General features: G+C 48.1%; 1 protein-coding gene and 1 pseudogene across 1 annotated transcript; both read right to left on the minus strand.

Annotated features, from left to right (window-relative positions):
- Positions 1-1,708: 1,708 nt before the first annotated feature.
- On the minus strand, positions 1,709-3,803 carry LOC110740518 (annotated as a pseudogene).
- A 9,795-nt stretch (positions 3,804-13,598) lies between these two features.
- LOC101014915 (putative testis-specific Y-encoded-like protein 3) lies at positions 13,599-19,472 on the minus strand. The gene has a single exon (XM_003904887.4). It carries the CDS (start codon positions 17,361-17,363, stop codon positions 16,302-16,304), a length of 1,062 nt encoding a protein of 353 aa, XP_003904936.2. The 5' UTR covers positions 17,364-19,472; the 3' UTR covers positions 13,599-16,301.
- Between the last annotated feature and the right edge of the window lie 99 nt (positions 19,473-19,571).

Below are 19,571 nucleotides of genomic sequence, written 5' to 3' on the forward strand. Positions count from 1 at the left end.
TCCCACCCTCTCTAACCCTAAGCCTCAGTTCCTCATCTGCAATGGGAAGGTGCTTGTTACTATTTATGGAGTACTTCCTGTGTTCTGATGTTCCAAACACTTTCCATGAGTTAGCCCATTTAATCTTGGATATGTTACAAGATAACAACCTGCCTCTGAGGCAGGTTCTGTTATTAGCCCCGTTTTACAGAGGTGGTCGCAGAGGCACCCATGAGGGATGGAGTAGCGTTCACCTGGGACAGCCAGACTTCTGAATCTGTCCTTCCAACCTCTCTAATATAGCCGCCTTTGGAAAGGGCTGTGCGTGTGTGTAAAATTGTATGTGATGTAAAATGAACTGCACAGCTTGATAAGTTTTCATACATATACCCATGAAATTATCACCACAATCTCGATAGTGAGCATACTCAGGTTTCCTCATGCCCTTTTTTATAATCCTGCCCTCTAGCCTCTCACCATCATGCTTGTCCCCTCTAAACCTCATGTCGAAATTTCATCCCCAGTGTTGGAGGTGGAGCCTAATGGGAAGTGTTTGGGTCATGGGAGCAGATTCCTCATGAATAGATTAGTGCACTGGGGGAGGTGGGAGCAGAGGAGGTGAGTGTTCTCTCTTAGCTCCTAAGAAAGCTGGTTGTTAAAAAGAGCCTGGCACCTCCCTGCAGCCCCTACTTCTCCTCTCCCCTTGTTATCTCTGCACATGCCAGCCAGCTCTCCACCTTCCACCATGAGCAGAAGGAACTCACCAGAAGCAAATGCCCAATCTTGAACTTTCCAGCCATCAGAATCATGAGCCAGACTGGGCACAGTGGCTCATGTCTGTAAGCCCAACACTCTGGGAGGCTGAAACAGGAGGATCACTTGAGGCCAGGAGAAGTTCAGCCTGGGCCACAAAGCAAGACCTCATCTCTAAAAACAAATTTTAAAACATTTTTTAAAACTCATGAGCTGGCCGGGCGTGGTGGCTCATGCCTGTAATCCCAGCACTTTGGGAGGCTGAGGCAGGCAGATTACCTTAAGTCGGGAGTTAGAGACCAGCCTGGCCAACATGGTAAAACCCTATCTCTACTAAAAATACAAAAATTAGCCAGGCATCGTGGCACACGCATGTAATCCTAGCGACTTGGGAGGCTGAACCCAGGAGACAGAGGTTGCAGTGAGCCGAGATTGTGCCACTGCACTCCAGCCTAGCCTACAGAGCAAGACTCTGTCTCAAAAACAAAAACAAAAACAAAAAAAACTCATGAGCCAAGTAAACGTTCTTTTTCTTTATAAATTACCCAGCCTCAGGTATTCCTTTATAGCAACACAAAACAGACTAAGACACCATCGCCAATAAGCCGCTGATCTGTCACTATGGATTAATTTGCATCTCCCAGAGCTTTATATAAGGAGAATCATACATGATATATTACGCTATATATATGTGTGTATATATGTGTGTATATATATTTTATCCGTTATATATATTTATTACGTATTTTATTTATATATATGTGTGTGTATATATATATATTTTTTGAGACAGAGTCCCACTCTGTCGCCCACGCTGGAATACAGTGGCGCAATCTCAGCTCACTGCAAGCTCCGCCCTCCGGGTTCACACCATTCTCCTACCTCAGCCTCCCAAGTAGCTGGGACTACAGGCATCCGCCACCATGCCTGGCTAATTTTTGTATTTTTAGTAGAGACGGGGTTTCACCATGTTGGCCAGGCTGGTCTCAAACTCCCGACCTCAGGTGATCTGCCCACCTCGGCCTCCTAAAGTGCTGGGATTACAGGCGTGAGCCACCATGCTCAGCCTGTCTGACTTTTTCATTCAGCATACTTAGTGATTCATCCATGTTCTTATGTGTGACTATAGTCCATTTCTTTTTTATTCCATTGTACGGAATTTGTTTATCCACTCATCTGTTGATGGACATTTGGGTTGTTTCAATTTGGACTATTACAAATAAAGTTGCTATGAGCAAGTGAAGCGTCAATAGCTGTATCATATGGTAGGTGTATGGTTTTGGACTTTTATTTTTTTTTTACTTTTAAAATGGTTTTATTTTATGTGCAAATAATGAACAGATGTTACACCCATACATTCTACTCTCCAAAAACAATTAGGAGCTTCTTAAAAGAAAACCACATAATAAATTTTTAAAGGCACTGGGATTCCTCTGTTTGTAGATCATTGCTAGGCTAGAAAAATAAAGTTTGTTCTACCAGGAATCACAAGTTAGAACTGATTCTTCTCCAAAGTGGAAATCCTAGAGTGTAATGTCATTCCAGGCAAAGATTATTCAGTTCTCATACCCAACATCCACAACTCCCTATCAGAAGGGTTAAACTAGGTTAAAACAGTCCGGCATAATTAGGTGTCATCAAACAATGCCATTATGCTCTTCTAAGATGCAAATAAATCAAAACAGGAAGTACTTAAAATAATACTTGATGCTGTCATACAAATTGTTAGTTCCTTGCTGTATCTCCCCTTCTATAACATTAATAAAGGGAATATCTTACTTCAAAGAATATTTTATTTTATACATCGCTAGCCATGAATTTTTGCCATTAGTTTTTACACAAATGCTGCCTAATGCCATTAGCCAAACGGCATAACCATTTTACGTCCACCATTCACTTCTATAGTTATAAGTAGAATTTTCATGATTTACATATGTACATCTATCAGTGAGGATTTAACACTGAGATACAATCTAACATCTGTAATATCTGATGTTTTAAAGTAGATAGCAATGTAGGAAAGATATATTTTAATCACTTTTCATTTAAGCAACCTTATGTAAAAAAAAAAAAAAAAAAAAAAAGTTTAGTAGTTCCAAGTCTCCAAAGGACATTTTCAAATGTATGTAAAGAAATGGTTACAGATTTGTAAGAAGCATCTTCCATGTCCACATCCTGTTGTAACCTCTGTACCATTTTCTCTTCCAACTCCTTCCCTTTGGCTGCAAGAGGGGCTCGGATAAGATGGATGTTTTGCTTGACTCCTTTGATATCCTGAACTTCCGTAGCTCTTTATTTTTCTTCAGTCTGTTCATTATAAATTTAGCTTGGCGTTTCTGTTTGATCTCTTCAACTGTCTTCATTGCATCAATAATTTTATTCCATAGCTCTCGCCGGTATTTGATAAGTTCATGTCTACGTTTTTCAAATTTAAATGAATTAAAATCTGAACACCTTGCAATCGTTGCAGACAGACATCATGCCGTGGCCAGGGTAGATGGGCCCCGAACCGAAATAACACTTCTCCATATGCATGTTGAACCCGCGTGGGTCCCCACCGACCAAATGCTAGGCTTCAGAGGAAGTCAGGTATATGTTTAACCTAAACTGCCATGCTCTTTTCTAAGGTGGGTGTATCGTTTTACCATCAGCAGTATACAAGAGTTCCAGTTCCTTTATATCCTAATAACGCTTGGTATGGTTAATATTTTTAATTTTAGCCATTCTTGCAGGTATATAACATCTCGTGATTTAATTTCTATTTCCCTAATGACATGTTGCACATCTTTTCATGTGCTTATTTGTTATTGTTGGTGACAAATATATCTTCTTTGGTGAAGTAGATATTCAAATTTTTGTTCATTTATATTAGGTTTGGGGTTATTGTCAAGTTTTGAGAGTTATTTATGTATTCTGCAGACAAGACTTTTATCGGATAAATGCTTTGCAAAGATTTTTCTCTTAGTCTGTGTATGGCTTGAGTTTTCATTGAAATCTGTGTCTTTTGAAGAGCACAGGTTTTTTATTTTGATGAAGTCCAAATTGTAAACAATTCAATTAAACAGTTTAAGTAAATAATTTAATTTGTTCTTTTTGAATTTTTGGTTTGTTTGATTTTTGAAACAGGGGTTTCACTATGTTGCCCAGGCTGATGGTCTCAAACTCCTGGGCTCAAGCGATCCTCTGGCCTCAGCCTCCTGGGTAGCTGGGATTACAGACACATGTCACCATGCCCAGCTCCTTTTATGGATTTTGCTTTTTAGTGTTAGACATCTTTGCTTAACTCAAGGTCACAGTGAATTTCTCCTGGGTTTTCTTTTTTTCTTTTTTGTTGTGGAAGAGTCTTGCTCTGTTGCACAGGCTACAGCGCAGTGGCATGATCATAGCTCACTGCAGTTATGATCAAGGATCAAGTGATCCTCCCACCTCAGCCTCCTAAATACCTGGAACCACAGGCATGCACCACCACGCCTGGCAAATTTTTTTTTTCTTTTTTTGTAGAGACAGTGCCTCACCTTGTTGCCCAGGCTGATCTCAAATCCCTGGGCTCAAGCAATCCTTTTGCCTCAGCCTCCCAAGTAGCTGGGATTACAGGCTCGAGCCAAACTGCCCCTGGCTTGAATGTCTCTATTTATTTATTTATTTGAGACGGAGTCTCGCTCTGTCGCCCAGGCTGGAGTGCAGTGGCGCGATCTCAGCTCACTGCAAGCTCCGCCTCCGAGGTTCACGCCATTCTCCTGCCTCAGACTCCCAAGTAGCTGGGATTACAGGCGCCTGCCACCATGCCTGGCTAATTTTTTGTATTTTCGGTAGAGAATTTTCCCAGCACTTTGGGAGGCCGAGGCAGGCAGATCAACTGAGATCAGGAGTTCGAGACCAGCCTGGCAAACATGGTGAAACCCCATCTTGATCCTTGATCACTTGATCACTTGATCCTTGATCATAACTGCAGTGAGCTACGATCATGCCACTGCGCTGCAGCCTGTGCGACAGAGCAAGACTCTTCCACAACAAAAAAGAAAAAAAGAAAATCCAGGAGAAATTCACTGTGACCTTGAGTTAAGCAAAGATGTCTAACACCAAAAAGCAAAATCCATAAAAGGAGCTGGGCATGGTGACATGTGTCTGTAAAAATACAAAAATTAGCTGGTGTTGTGGCATGTGCCTGTAATCCCAGCTTCTCCGGAGGCTGAGGCAGGAGAATCACTTGAACCCCTGGGAGGCGGAGGTTGCAAGTGAGCCAAGATCACACCACTGCACTCCAGCCTGGGCAACAGAGCAAGACTCTGTCAAAAAAAAAAAAAGGAAACTGTATACTCATTACACATTAACTCTCCATTCCCCCCTCCCCCAACCCCTGGTAACCACCATTCTACTTTTTGTCTCTGAATTTGACTACTGTAGGTGCATCACATAAGTGGAATCATACAATATTTGCCCTTTTTGCCTGCCTTATTTTACTTAACATAACGTCTTCCAGGTTGATCCATGTTGTAGCATGTGTCAGAATCTCACTCCAGCCAGGCACAGTGGCTCACACCTGTAACCCCAGCATTTTGGGAGGCCAAGGCGACTGGATCACCTGAGGTCAGGAGTTCGAGACCAGCCTGGCCAACATGGCGGAGACCACCCAGTCTCAACCAAAAATACAAAAATTAGCCAGGCATGGTAGCATGCGCCTGTAATCCCAGCTACTCGGGAGGCTGAGGCACAAGAATCACTTGAACCCGGGAGGCAGAGGTTTCAGTGAGCTGAGATCAAGCCACTGCACTCCACTCCAGCCTGGCCAGTAGAGGACAGAGCGAGACTCCGTCTCAATAAAAACAACAACAACAAAAAAAAACTTCATCCCTTTTATAAGGTTAAATTATCTTCTGTCATATTTTGTTTATTCATCCATCAATGGACATTCGGGTTGCCTTCACCTTTTTGCTATTGTGAATAATGCTGCATTGGTGTACAAATATCTATTTCAGCCCCTGATTTCAGTTCTTTTGGGTATATACCCAGGTGTAGAATTGTTGAATCATATGGTGATTCTTTAATTTTTTGGGGAACTGCCATATTGTTTTCCACAGTGGCTATGCCATTTTACACTTCCATCAGCAATGCATAAAGGCTCCAATTTCTCCATAGCCTTGCCAATACTTATTTTCTGGTTTTTGTTTTGTTGGTTTTTTTTATAATACCTATCCTAGTGTAGATGAAGTGGTATCTCACTGTGATTTTGATTTGCATTTATCTACTTATTAGTGATGTTGAGCATCTTTTCGTTTGCTTATTATTTGTATATATTTGAATAAATGTCTAATCAAGTTCTTTGCCCATTCTTTTAATCGAGTTGCTTTCTTGTTGCACTATAGAAGCTATTTGTATACTGTGTATATTAAACCCATTATCGGGTATCTGATTTGCAAATATTTTCTCCCATTCTGTGGGTTGCCTTTTTACTCTCTTGATAGTGTCCTGTTATGAACAAAAGTTTAGTTAATGTATTTAGAGACAGGGTCTTGCTGTGTTGTCCAGAATGGAGTACAGTGGCCGTTCACAGATGCAGTGATTGCACTCTGCAGCCTCAAACTTCTGAGCTCAAGTGAACCTCCCACCTCAGCCTCCCAAGTAGCTGCAACTGTAGACATGGACCACCAAGCCTAGCCAAAAGTTTAATTTTGATGAATTCCAATTTATCTATTTTTTCTTTTGTTGCCTGTGCTGTTGGTGTCATATCCAAAAGATCATCACCAAATCCACTGTTAATGAAACTTTTCTCCTATGTCTTCTTCTAAGAATATTACAGTTTTAGCTCTTAAATTTAGGTCTTTGATCCATTTTGAGTTCATGTTTGTATATGGTATATGGTCCAAATTCATTCTTTTGCATGTGGATATTCATTCTCCCAACACCATTTGTTAAAAAGACTGTCCTTTTTCCATTGAATGGTTTTGGCACTCCTGTCAAAAATCTTTTGACCATATATATGAGGGTCTATTTAATTTGTTGAACATATGGAATAAAATTAGGGTAACTTGCACTTACCTGCCTATTTTAACATCGGTTTCAGTTGTGGGTTATGCTTGCTTATTTCCCTCATTATGGATTGCATTACCTTCTACTTTGTAGGACTGATAATCTTTGATCAGGTGCCAGACATTGTGAGTTTCACCTTGTTGGGTGCTGGATGTATTTGTAATCTGTAAATCCTCTTGGGCTTTCTTCTGGGACACTTGAGTTACTTGGAAACGGTTTAATCCTTTTGGGTCTTGCTCACACAAGAATTTTTTAGGCAAATCCAACCAGTGCTCATTCTAAAACTAATTATTTGCAATTAGTGAGGCAAGGCCTTCCTGAGTCCTCTCAACACCCCATGACACTCGGCATGGCTGGTGGGAACAGACAGTCCCCACCCAGTGAGCAGCGGGCACTGTTCCCTAAATCCTTCCTGATGGGCCTTTCCTTGGCCTTGCGTCCTTCACACACATGTGCTCATCAGTACCCTGTGGGGTTTCAGGGGTGCCTCCACAGCTCTCCAGGGGTTTCTCTCTAGGCAGCTGTCTCCTCTCTGGCACTCTGTGCTACACACTAATGTCCTACACACTTTGGTTACCTTGCCCTGACATTTAGTGCCGTCTCCTCAACTCATGGTGTTCCCTGGCTCCACTTTAATTCCCCATCCCTGTGTTGCAGCCTGAAAACTCTCTCTCAAGGCTGGGGGCAATCACAGGGCTCACCTTTGTTTCCCATCTGTCTGGAATCTCTGTCCTTTATCATTCAACACCCAGAGCCTTGAAAACCACTATTTCATGTATTTTGTCTAGTTTTACTTTGGTTTCAGGTGGGCAGATGTATCTGATCCCTGTTACTCCACCTTGCCTAGAAATAGAAGTCTCTGCACTGCCTTTTTTTTTTTTTTTTTTTTTTTTTTGACACAGAGTTTCACTCTTGTTGCCCAGGCTGGAGTGCAGTGGCATCATCTCGGCTCACTGCAACCTCCACCTCCTGGGTTCAAGCGATTCTCCTGCCTCAGCCTCATGAGTAGCTGGGATGACAGGCACCTGCCACCATGCCCAGCTAATTTTTTTTGGATTTTTAGTAGAGACAGGGTTTCACCAAGTTGGCCAGGCTGGTCTCAAACTCCTGACTTCAGGTGATCCTCCCACTTTGGCCTCCTAAAGTGCTGGGATTACAGGCGTGAGCCACTGCGCCCGGTCTGCACCACCTTTTTTACCTGTAAGATCACAGGGCCTCTGTGAACAACTGTATGAGGGATTTTTTGTTTTGTTTTGTTTTGAGACAGGGTCTTGCTCTGTTGCCCAGGTCAGAGTGCAGTGGCACAATCTCAGCTCACTCCAACCTCCACCTCCTAGGTTCAAGTGATCTTCCCACCTCAGCCTCCGAGTAGCTGGGACTACAGGTTACCATGACCACACTCAGCTGAATTTTTTTTTTTTTTTTTTTTTTTTTTTTTGAGACTGAGTCTGGCTTTGTCGCCCAGGCTGCTTGGGAGTGCAGTGCGTGGATCTCAGCTCACTGCAAGCTCCGCCTCGGGTTTCACGCCATTCCTCCTGCCTCAGCGGCCTCCCGGTATTTGCGTTCCGAGGCCACGGCGCCTGGCCTTTTTTTTTTTTGAGGCCGGAGTCTTGCTCTGTCGCCCAGGCTCAGGAGTGCAGTGGGCATGCATCTCAGCTCACTGCAGTTCCGCCTCGGGTTCACACCACCATTTCTCCTGCCTCAGCCTCCTGAGTAGCTGGGACTACAGTGCCTCTTACCACCCGGCTTTTTTTTTTTTTTTTTTTTTTTTGTCAGGGTTTCACCGTGTTAGCCAGATGGTCTCGATCTCCTGACCTCATGATCCACCTACCTCGGCCTCCCAAAGTGCTGGGATTACAGGCGTGAGCCACCACACCCGGCCACACTCAGCTAATTTTTATGTTTTTTGTAGAGACAGGGTTTCACAATGTTGCCCAGGCTGGTCTCGAACTCCTAGACTCAAGCGATCTGCCCGCCTTGGCCTCCCAAAATGCTGGGATTACAGGTGTGAGCCACCACACCCAGACAAGTTCTCTGAAGTGAAAGAGACACTCACACAATAGGTGCTCAATCCCTCCTCACTCACCAAAGGAGAGTCTAAAGGGCCTGCCTCCTAGGAATCTTAGTTTGGCAGTGACTTGGCTCAACTTAAGGAACTTTCTAGCTCCAGAACCCTTGCAGTTGGACCTGTGCTAGCCTAGAAGTCAGCACCCTCTAACCCTGAGGGCCATCATGGGGTGAAAAGCCAAAGTGTGACTGTGAGCACCTACAGACAGTGGTCTTAGCTTGCCTCTAGGCACTGGACATTAGGAGCAGACATCCATTCCCCATCAATGCTTGGTCTACCACTACCCTGCTCCCCCTTGCCAATAACTAATTCAAGACTGGGCATGTGACCCAGTTCTAGTCAGTAAGGTATAGGACCAGGAAAATCTACAGTGGCTTCTTGGAAAGGCTTCCTCTATCATAACAGGAGTCACGGTAAGACACAGTCTCCCTTCTCTGGAGTTGCCATACTCCAGTGTGGACACTTGGGGCTGCTGCCACCATCGTGGCACCAACCTGAGGATGGAACTAACAAGAAGGATGGCAGATCAGAAAAGGCCCGAACCTGGACGCATCACTGAGCTGATGGATCAAAGAGCCCCAATGTCTCGCTCCCCTCTGAATATTCATATAAGGAAAAAAGACTTAATTAGCGGTTCAGTTAGATGCCACCAAAAGCATTGTCACTGAGCTGGCCACCTGAAGGGCTAGAGGTGCATGTGGAGGAGAGCACCTTAAAGGTACTCTTACCTCCTGCTAAGGAGTTCTGACTTTCTCCTTTGGATGAGAAAAGGGCTGATAGCTGTGAAAAGACATGCCCAAGGCCATGCAGGGGGAAGTGGCAAGAGCAGCCCCGCACAGGCCTATCAGCCTTCCAGCGGGTGCCTGGTGCACTACAGCCCTGTGTCCCAAGATCCTGAGTCAGCTTTGATGGTGGGGCCTGTGGGTGGAGGCCTCAAAGTTCACCGACTCCAGTCAACGTTTAGTTCTGCTGGGCAAGAGCAAGCAAGCACCGGGGACTTCCTTGAATTTTTGTGCTGAAATGGTATCCTTGGAGGAAAATATCAAAGTCCCCCAAGCTGTAATCAAGGCAGTTGCAGATTACAAGTAATTGCCATAGTTTCGGGACAGATTTTTCTCGATTGAAAAGAGCCTGTCCAAAGTTCCTTCCCAGCCAACAGAACAGGGCAGGCACCTGAGACAGAGGGGAGCAGAACCCTGGAATCCAAGGCTTGTGTTCGCTTTCCACGCCAGAGCAGGAAGCCCCCTCTGTACCCTGGCCTTGTTCCTCCATGTTTGGAGCATGTGGAGGCCACATGGCCATCTCTCTGTAGTAGGGGTCAGGAATGGGCCCTGGGACATTTATTGCCTCAATTCTGAGACTGCCTGGAAAAGTGCGGTACTGCCTTGAGCAGTAGAGAGTTCCTATCCCTAGAGATACAAGCCCTGGAAGGGCCTTCAGCAGGCATCTGATGCCTTCATAGGTGCTGTCGCCTCACCCACCAGGAAGACCCTCCTGAACCTCAACGATGTGACGCATTCATTCATTCATTTCACAAAGAACTTCCTGTGCCAGGTGCTGTTCTAGGTAAAGGGGATTTAGCAGTGAATAAAACAAAGTCCTACTGGGTGAGGTGGCTCACACCTATAATCCCAGCACTTTGGGAGGCCGAGATGGGCAGATCACCTGAGGTCAGGAGTTCGAGACCAGCCTGGCCAACATGGGGAAACCCCATCTCTACTAAAAATACAAAAATTACCAGGTATGGTGGTGCATGTCTGTAGTCCCAGCTACACAAGAGGCCGAGGCACGAGAATCGCTTGAACCCAGGAGGAGGGGTTGCAGTGAGCTGAGATTACGCCACTGCACTCCAACCTGGGCGACCAGATCCAGACTCCATCTCAAAAAAAATCCCGAAGAGTGTAGAGAAAAAAGCAGATAAATAAAATGAATATATAATATATCAGGTGGTTGTTAAGTGCTACAACAGAAAGGGGACAGAGAGTGACAGGGTGAGTTTTAGAAAGGGTGGTCAGGGAAGGCTTCCCTTGAAGAGGTGTAACTAATGTTTGAACTGATAAACCTTAATGAAGGCAGGAGCCGGCCATGCAAACACCTGGAGAAGCAACGTCTAGGCAGAGGGAAGAGGAAGCAAGGTCTCCAGCCAGGTTTGAAGACTAGCAAGAGGCTGGTGTAGACCGGGCATGGTGGCTCACACCTGAAATCCTAGCACTTTGGGAGGCCAAGGTGGGCAGATCGCCTGAGCCCAGGAGTTCAAGACCAACCTGGGCAACATGGTGAAACTCCATCTCTACAAAAAACACAAAAATTAGCTGGGCATGGTGGCACACACCTGTAGTTCCAGCTACTCAGGAGGCTGAGGTGGGAGGATCACCTGAGCCGTGGGAGGTTGAGGCTGCAGTGAGCCTTGATCGTGCCACTGTACTCCAGCTTGGGCAACAGAGTGAAACCCTGTCTCAAAAAAAAGAAAAAGAGGATGCTGGAGCTGGAAAGTGGTCTGGAGGTGGAGAAGCATAGGAGATGAAGTTAGATTGGTGACTGGAGGTGAGATCAGGAGGGTCTTGCAGGCCAGGCAGGGCATGTTGGCTTTTCCTCTGTATATTGCAGCCATTGGGTTTGGAGCAGAAGGGCATGGTCTGACTCAGGCTTAGAGAGCCACACTCTGCCTGCTGCACCCACATAAAGCCCTGGTGCATGGTAGGTGCTTAAGAAACATTGGTAATTATTATCAATGTTCTTCAGCTGCACCATTGGACCCTGGAGCTCACTGAGGGCAGGGGCCAGAATGGTCATCTCATGCCTATTATAGTTGGTGCTAAGATAGTTGGTCCTAAGACTGTAGTGGGCTGGGGCAATCATGGAGGACTTCCTAGAAGAGCTGTAGCCTAAATGGACAGATAAGGTTCAAACTGAAGATACTAGGAGTCTATAACTGCAGACACCCCTCCAGACGTGCCCTGTGAGATCACTCCACCTCTGAACCACGCCTGATACCCCACCCCACTATCCACAGGATAATACCTTGGCTTGGCATTCAAGAGTTCCTGTTTCAGAAAGTGGCCTCTTCAGGTATTGCTCTTGAAAACAATAATAAAAGATAAATAAAAGAAAAAAAGTGGCCTCAATCTACCCATCTGCTTTGCCTCTCCCAAGCAGCCAAACCCACGGCACATGCTCTACATTAACCACGCCGCACATTTGCCCATCCAGTGCCTTCGCTCACATTGTTCGCTCTGCCAGGAATTCCCTTCTCTGGCTCCACTTTCTAAACTACTGCCTATTCCTCAACACCTAGCTCGTGACCCAACTTCAGAGAAGTCCCCACCCTCTGATCCTACATCGTCACATACCTGGTGAACTATAAGCCATGTTGGATGCAGTTGGGTTTTGTCTCCTTGGATGACCATTGGGTACCAGTTACACCTCTTGCCCCAGTGTAATTATTAGTCGTGACCCTTTCACTCCCAGATATGTTCCAGCTGGATGGCAAATTAAACAGTCACCCTTCACCACCCACACCTTTCTCCACCCAACTGAAATCCTTTGGGTAGGAACCATGCCTTTGTCAGAGCCCGGCACAGTATTCTGAACGCTGGAATAAAGTCAGTCACTCATACCAGTGATCTTTGAGACACTGGACACTAAACTATGGGGAAGCAAAGCAGCAGCAACATGTGTGCTTGTTCTCCTGCCACATGTGAAAGGAGGTGGAGGAAGGTAAGAAAAGATCATTTCAGAGAGGCCGGGTGCGGTGGCTCACACCTATAATACCAACACTTTGGGAGGCCGAGGTGGGTGGATCACTTGAGGTCAGGAGTTTGAGACCAGCCTGGCCAACGTGGTGAAACTCTGTTTCTACTAAAAATACAAAAATTAGCCAGATGTGGTGGCGGGCGCCTGTAGTCCCAGCTACTAGGGAGGCTAAGGCAGGAGAATCGCTTGAACCCAGGAGGCGGAGGCTGCAGTGAGCCAAGATAGCACCATTGCACTCCAGCCTGGGGGACAGAATGAGACCCTGTCTCAAAAAAGAAAAAAAAAAATCATTTCAGAGAGTTACAAGTGACATGGAAAAAGTCATGAAGGGAGTGGTAGAGGCTTATTTTGGACAGGCTGGGCAGGGAAGGCCTCTGAAGTGGCATTTGAGGTCTGAATGAATTGAGGGAGCCATGAGATAAGAATATCTGCAGGAGGAAAACCCTAGCTAGGGGAGAGAAAAAAGCAAGTGCTAAAATCCTGAGGCTGGAACATGCTTAGTGTGTTTAAAGAACAGCAGAGAGGCCAGTGTGGGGGGAGCAGAGAGAGCAAAGTGGAGGTGGATGGGAGATGCTGGGAGGGATCAGCAAATGCAGGGCTTTGTTGCCTGCAATAAGGAATATATATATATATATATATATATATTTTTTTTTTTTTTTTCTTTTTTGAGATGGAGTCTCACTCTTTCACTCAGGCTGGGGCACAATGGCAAATGGTGTGGTCTCAGCTTACTGCAACCTCTGCCTCCCAGGTTCAAGCTATTCTCCTGCCTCAGCCTCCTGAGTAGCTGGGATTACAGGCACCTGCCACCATACCATACCCAGCAAATCTTTCTATTTTTAGTAGGGACGGGGTTTCATTATGTTGGCCAGGCTGGTCTCGAACTCGTGACCTCATGATCCACCCGCCTCAGCCTCCCAAAGTGCTTGGATTACAGGCATGAGCCACCGCGCCCGGACTATAGATACATATTTTTAACCAGTGTAGGGTTTTGGATGGGGAAGTAACATGATCTAAGTTATTTTTCCCCCAGACAGGCAATTTTTTATTTTTTATCATGCATATAGAAAACAAAAGTGTCACAGATCCCCTTGTGACTGGACAAAGCCACCTCAGGAATATGTCTCTGCTTAAAAGAAGCGTTGTCAGTTACAGTGATGTCAATTACAACCTGGCACAAAATCATCAAGACCATCAGGGTCACAAAATTCTTTCTGGAGGTTATCCTTACAGAACATGGTCACAGCTTCCAGTCTGAAGTCCAAGAAAACCGGAACTCTGCTTCTAAGTACAAGGTTATGGTAAAGGCCCCAACAACCTGACAATTGTGAATAGTCACATAAGTTCCCAAGTGGCATAAAAAATGTACACTGACAATCTTGCAAAAGTTCTCAACTAAAAGCAACAAGCAGGCCTTTACAGCATAATGCCCCAATGGGCTGAAACACAGGAGGGGATGCATAGGGTCTTACTTAAAAGCAGCAGAAGAAAAGCTTACAACATTAACTTTCTACACACACAAGGTCAGACCAAGAGAGAAAAGCTTTCAAGTTGCAGTGTTCTGTTATTCTTCTAGTTTACAAAATGTATTGGTGAATCAAAAATGTTAGCAAGGGCTGGGCACGGTGGCTCACACTTGTAATCCCAGCACTTTGGGAGAGGCCAAGGTGGGAGGATCCCTTGAGCCCAGGAGTTAAGACCATCCTGGGCAACAAAGCAAGACCCCGTCTCTACAAAATTTTTTTTTAAAAAAGCTGGGCATAGTGGCATACACCTGTAGTCCCAGCTACTTGGGAGGCTGGGATGGGAGAATTACTTGAGCCCAGGAGTTCGAGGCTATGATTGCATCACTGCACTCCAGCCTGGGCAACAGAGTGAGACCCTGTCTTGAAGAAAAAAAAAAATCGGACAGGCACAGTGGTTCACACCTGTAATTTTAGCACTTTGGGAGGCAAAGGTGGACAGATTGCTTAAGCCCAGGAGTTCAAGACCAGCCTGGGCAACATAGTGAGACCCTGTCTCTATTTATTAACCAAAATCAAGGGCTCTCCTCCTTCCACCATCTCTCAGTCATCCTGCCTTTTCAACTGGCTCTGGCTCCTTTTTTACTTCCCTGCCAAAAGCACCCTCCACATTATTTTGTGATAAGGCCTCCCCAGGTCCTAGGGAACAGAAGATAAGGCCTTCCATGGGAAGGGGCCTGGGTATGGTCACCACCACCCCTTCCCCTAAAATGAAATGGAGACAGACAGCTCTGCAAGCAGGGGGAGGGGGGGTGGGCAGCTTAGCTCTTGTACCTAGAGGGGTTTGGACTTGGTGGAAGGGTAAGAAAGAGTTGGGGTTAGTCTAAAAGAACACAGCATAAAATGGAATATTAACTATCCCTGCCCTGGGGACTTCCTGGTCTCTCTGTTCAGCAGCCTTGGGCTGTCCCCTTTGGAAGATTCTAGGCCTTGCTAAAGAGGGTAAGGTATCGGGGAAGAGAGAATGCTGGCGGTCTACAGGGCAAGCCCTCCCTCTCTGGAGATGAAGAGAGGCAAACTCAACACGAAAGTCTTTCTTGTTGAGTTTAAGAAAAAATCTTTTTCTTCAGTTGTTATTTTTTGTTTCTAAGCCATCATTTAAAGAAAAAAATGGTGTGAGATCTGGGTATGGATAGACAGGCCCCAGGACCAGGAAGACCCCCCTCCCCAGCACCCACAGCCTGGCAGCCTAACAGGTAGAGGCAGGGGGGCTGGCAGAGCACCTGGATTCTGTGGGGTCCAGTAACTGGGGCTCAGGAGGCAATCCTGTCCTTGCCCCTGCCTCACTCACATGCCCAGATAGGCCAGTTTGGCAGAGTTCCTGGGGATTAGGGGCTGTCCTGTGCATTGGCAGGTGGCCCACCTGGGTCCACAAGCAGCTAGGGGGGTTCCTGTAGACCTGGGAGCGAGCAACAGGGCGATGGTTGCCTGTGCAAAACTCATGGGAAAGGAGATGGCCAGGCATTGCTGGGGCATGGCACAGACCCTCACAAGCTAGTAGCAGGCTGTGATCTCAGACCACCGTGGGGCAGGAGGAGCAGTATGATCACAAAGAATGTGCTGTCCACTGCTTCATGCCCTTGACCTCACCCATGCCCAGCAGACAGCTGTGTGCTCATCCTGCCAGATACTCAAGAGTCCACTTGGTGGTAGCCTGTGGTCTTGAGGCCATGGAATGTCCAAGTCTGGGTGGCACCCGGCACCAAATGAACCTACTTCATCTTGGGTAATGAGACTCAGCTTACCACAGCCCGGATGTAGAGCTACTGTGAGCACGACCAGCACGCATGTGAAGGCCAGCGGGCTGGAGTCTCGAAGCACAGGCCTCAAAGAGGCACTGTCCTCCAAGTAGTGACTTGTGGGTGCCCTCGTCAAAATTGGCTGGGACGGCCATGGTCACAGGTCCACGCCATAAAGATTATGGCAGTGCACATCCACAGCACTGGGTGCTTAGTGTAGACGTAGCGGCATGTGACAGCCACGTGATGTTAACACAGAACAGCATGAGGCCATATGGAAACAATAGAGACTGGCCACGAGGGCCACAATCTGAGAGCTGAGTCCACCGAACATGCAGAGCCGGAGTGCACAGAACACACAGCAGACAGCAGAGCGCCCACCACGGGCCTGAGCCCGGATCCACCACACACAGGAGGCATGAGGGAGCCTTACCTAGGCTCCACATCCCAAGGCAGCACTTAGCCAGACTGGAACCCGTAGGGCCTAGAAGGGGCCTCTGTGGGCCACCTTGCAAGGCCTCCCCTGGCTCTGCAGGGCCTATCCCCCAGCAGGTAGTACTGCAGGGGGTTGGGCCACAGGTCATCTTTAATAATCTGGGCAACCCTGTCGGCCTCTGGGAGGCTGTGCTGTGAAAACCAGCTGAAGAAGCTTCGGACAGTGTCCCGGTTCCTGTGTACGAGGGCCGGGGGTTCCTGGCCCCGGTGCCATCGGATGCGAGTCGCAATAGACACCACTCGGCCTGAGGCTCTGCATTCATACTCCTTCATTATCACCTTGTTCTGGAAGTAGGGGTTGCTCCAAAAGCGGAACTTGAATTTGCAACCTGCCCTGGAGTGCCTGAGCTCCCTCACCTCCAAATTCATCAGGTAGCAGAGCATGTCTTCATCTCGAAGGCTGATCATGGCTGACAGCTGCGGGTGGTTCAGGAAGGCGGTGACCCAGAAGCCCGGAATATTCTGGATGATGAAGCTCCTATGGGCAAGGTGCAACCTGTGCATCCGCAGAAACCTGCGCTCCAGCCGGAGGTAGGCCCTGTCGGCCTGGGCGCTCACGGCCTCCAGTGGGTCCACAATTAGGGCACCAAGGTTCAGGAGCCCCGGGCCCTCCTGGGCCTCCGCTCCCACCTCCTGCTTCTCCTCCCCCACCAGCTTCTCCCCCACCTGCTGCTTCTCCACCTCCTCCGCTGGCTCCTCCTGGAAGATGGCGCCCTCCTCCATGGTCGCGTCCTCGGCCTTCTCGCCGGCTCCCGCCCGAGCCCCTAGCCCCTCTGAACCACAGGTTTCTGGGGCTTCGTCCCGGACCCGGCCGTTTTCCAGGCTCGGAGTAGTCGCCGCGGAGGCAGCTTCCCCGCGCCCGAGGCAAAGGAGGGCGGTCCTGGGGCCCGCTGCGGGGTGGAGGGACCTGCGCCCCCCAGCTTCTCGGGCCCGGGCCGCGGGGGCCGTGTGCGCGTCCCTCTCCCGGGCAGGGCCGGGCGGCGGGCGCGCCGCGGCTTCCGGAGTCCCCGCCCTCTCGTCCGCCATCGCCTGCGGGAGCCTCTGACCCGGAGGGGCTCGGGGCGCGCGGGCGACTGCGGCCTAGGCGAGAGGTGCGGCAGGTGGCGGGAGGACAGAGGGCGGAAGGCTCCGCCCCACGCGTCCCCCTCTCGGATGTGATTCGCCGGGGTCCCCCGCAGCCGGGCGAGCGGCCTGGAGGCCCGGAGGAGGGGTACGGGACTGCCCGATGGGGACGCGACCGCGGGCGCCAGACGGAACTGGCCCCGGATTCGTTGGCGCTGGCGGTGGAGGTGGGGAGAAGTGTGTACCAAGCAAGGGTCAGCTCGGAGCAAACACCAGGGGACAGGCCCAGTCCCTGGCCAATTAAAACTTACCCATCACAGCCACCACGCCAGGCGATTGCTCAATGTTCCCCATCTGCGGTGGGAAGGCAGGAGTCGCCCGGCTTCCACACTCCAGTGGCGCTTTTGGGCAGTTGTAGGACACTCAGCTTTGCACTGGATAAATTAACTCAGGCACATGCAGAGGGCTTAAGAGGTATCCCCTGCAAAGACTGACCAAACTTAAACTGGGAGCGGCAGATAATCTTCTGACACACAAAGGTGATCAACGCATTCATGTAGGGAAAGCAGGTGCTTGAAATATTCATGTGGGGAAAATAAGCAAGGTCAGAGTGGAAGAATCTGAGGTGAGAGAGGGTCTTAAATGCTACAAACCAGGGAGCGAGTGGGCATCTGCCTGGTTTCTCCAACAGGAGTTGGTTCCTCCTGGGCTGGCTGGCAGAAGCCTGGTGGACCTTGCTTCACTTTGTCCTAGGCCCAAAGACTACCCTTCCAAAGGTGGACTCTAGCCTGAAGTGCAGAGACTGAACCTGGTAGGCTAAGGGCTGGATTGGCCAGCCCTCGCAGTCCTTGATCCTGCAAATCTGTGTTCCTCTGGTCTCAGCTCCCAAACTGCGACCTGTGGAGGTCAGTACCTCTAATCCCCCCACCTCTGCCTGGAAGTCTTTGCCACCTCTTCCAGAAAGCTTTCAGCCTTTTCCTGACCAATGGATACAACAGTTCCCTCATCTGAGCCCTCAGACCTTACTGTGGTATACACTCCCTAGGGAGCAAGGTAGATTTCCTTAGGGTCCTAGCTAGGGTTTTAACCTATTGGGGTGGACAGTAAACATGCGTCAAGTGGAAGGCCAACGATGAAGGGTCAGCCCACTTCCTTTGTACACAAAACACCTGCACTTGTTAATGGCCCCACAGGCTCTTGGGCTGGACTCCAAGTGACTTGCACTGCTTGGCCATGGACACTGGCTCCAGACCACAGAAAAGCCAGTTCAGTCTGAGCCCCTGATGGGAGGATTTCAGCACAAGGGTTGGTGCCCAAGATGGTGGTAACGACCTTCATTAGAGACCACCAAGCTCAGGTGAAGCCATGTAAGCCTCTCAGCAGTCTGCCTGAACCTGGTTGGACACAAGTGTAGGTAAGGTCAGGTCCTAGCTGTCACCAGCTGTGCACCTTGGGCAGTGACTAGGGTGAACATTTGTCCTTTCTTGGTCAACCAGCATCAATTCCTCATCCTAAGAGTGCCCCAAATTTCCTTTGAGAAACCACTCCTCCTGTCTCAGCCTTGTTGTCAGGGGCATATGGTAACTGGTTTGGGGATGGCACAGAATCCCATCAAGGCCAATGAAACAGGATGCTTACTGGGGCTTCTGTGGCAAGTCCTCTCCTGAGAGCCCGGAAAGGGCTGCTTCCTTCTGGTCAGCAATGTGTGAGAATGGCAGGTCTGGAATCCAGGCAGCATTCTGCTCACTCCCACACAAAGGGGAAATCTACTTTGTAGGGCCTGTGGATGAAGTCACAACTGCACAAGACAGGGCAGAGAGAAATAGGAATGCTGAGGCCAACCATGTTGGAGCCACAAGATCAAGCCTAACCTAAAGACTGCTCTACGTCTGGCATTTTCCAGTTACATGCAATTTCACTGTTTAAAGCCAGTTTGATTTTGGCTGACCCTTGCATCCAAGATGATTGATAGAATTATGCCACTTACCTCAAAGACATGCAAATAAGATATTTAACTTAAAAGTACAAAGCTTGTAGGTGCTGATGGGAGGAGTTTTTAACTGTCTGCCCTACACTCACCATCATCTTGGATGCTAAAGATGTCTGGAGACTCCAATTCTTCCCAATTCCAGGCTGTCTCCAACCCTTTCCCAATCAGACAGGTTCACAACT

Source organism: Papio anubis, chromosome 16 (assembly GCF_008728515.1).
Source record: "Papio anubis isolate 15944 chromosome 16, Panubis1.0, whole genome shotgun sequence".
Classification (NCBI taxonomy): Eukaryota; Metazoa; Chordata; class Mammalia; order Primates; family Cercopithecidae; genus Papio; species Papio anubis.

Coding starts and splice junctions, on each gene's coding strand:
- LOC101014915 (XM_003904887.4), bottom strand. CDS start 17,363: ATGGCGGACGAGAGGGCGGGGACTCCGGAAGCCGCGGCGCGCCCGCCG.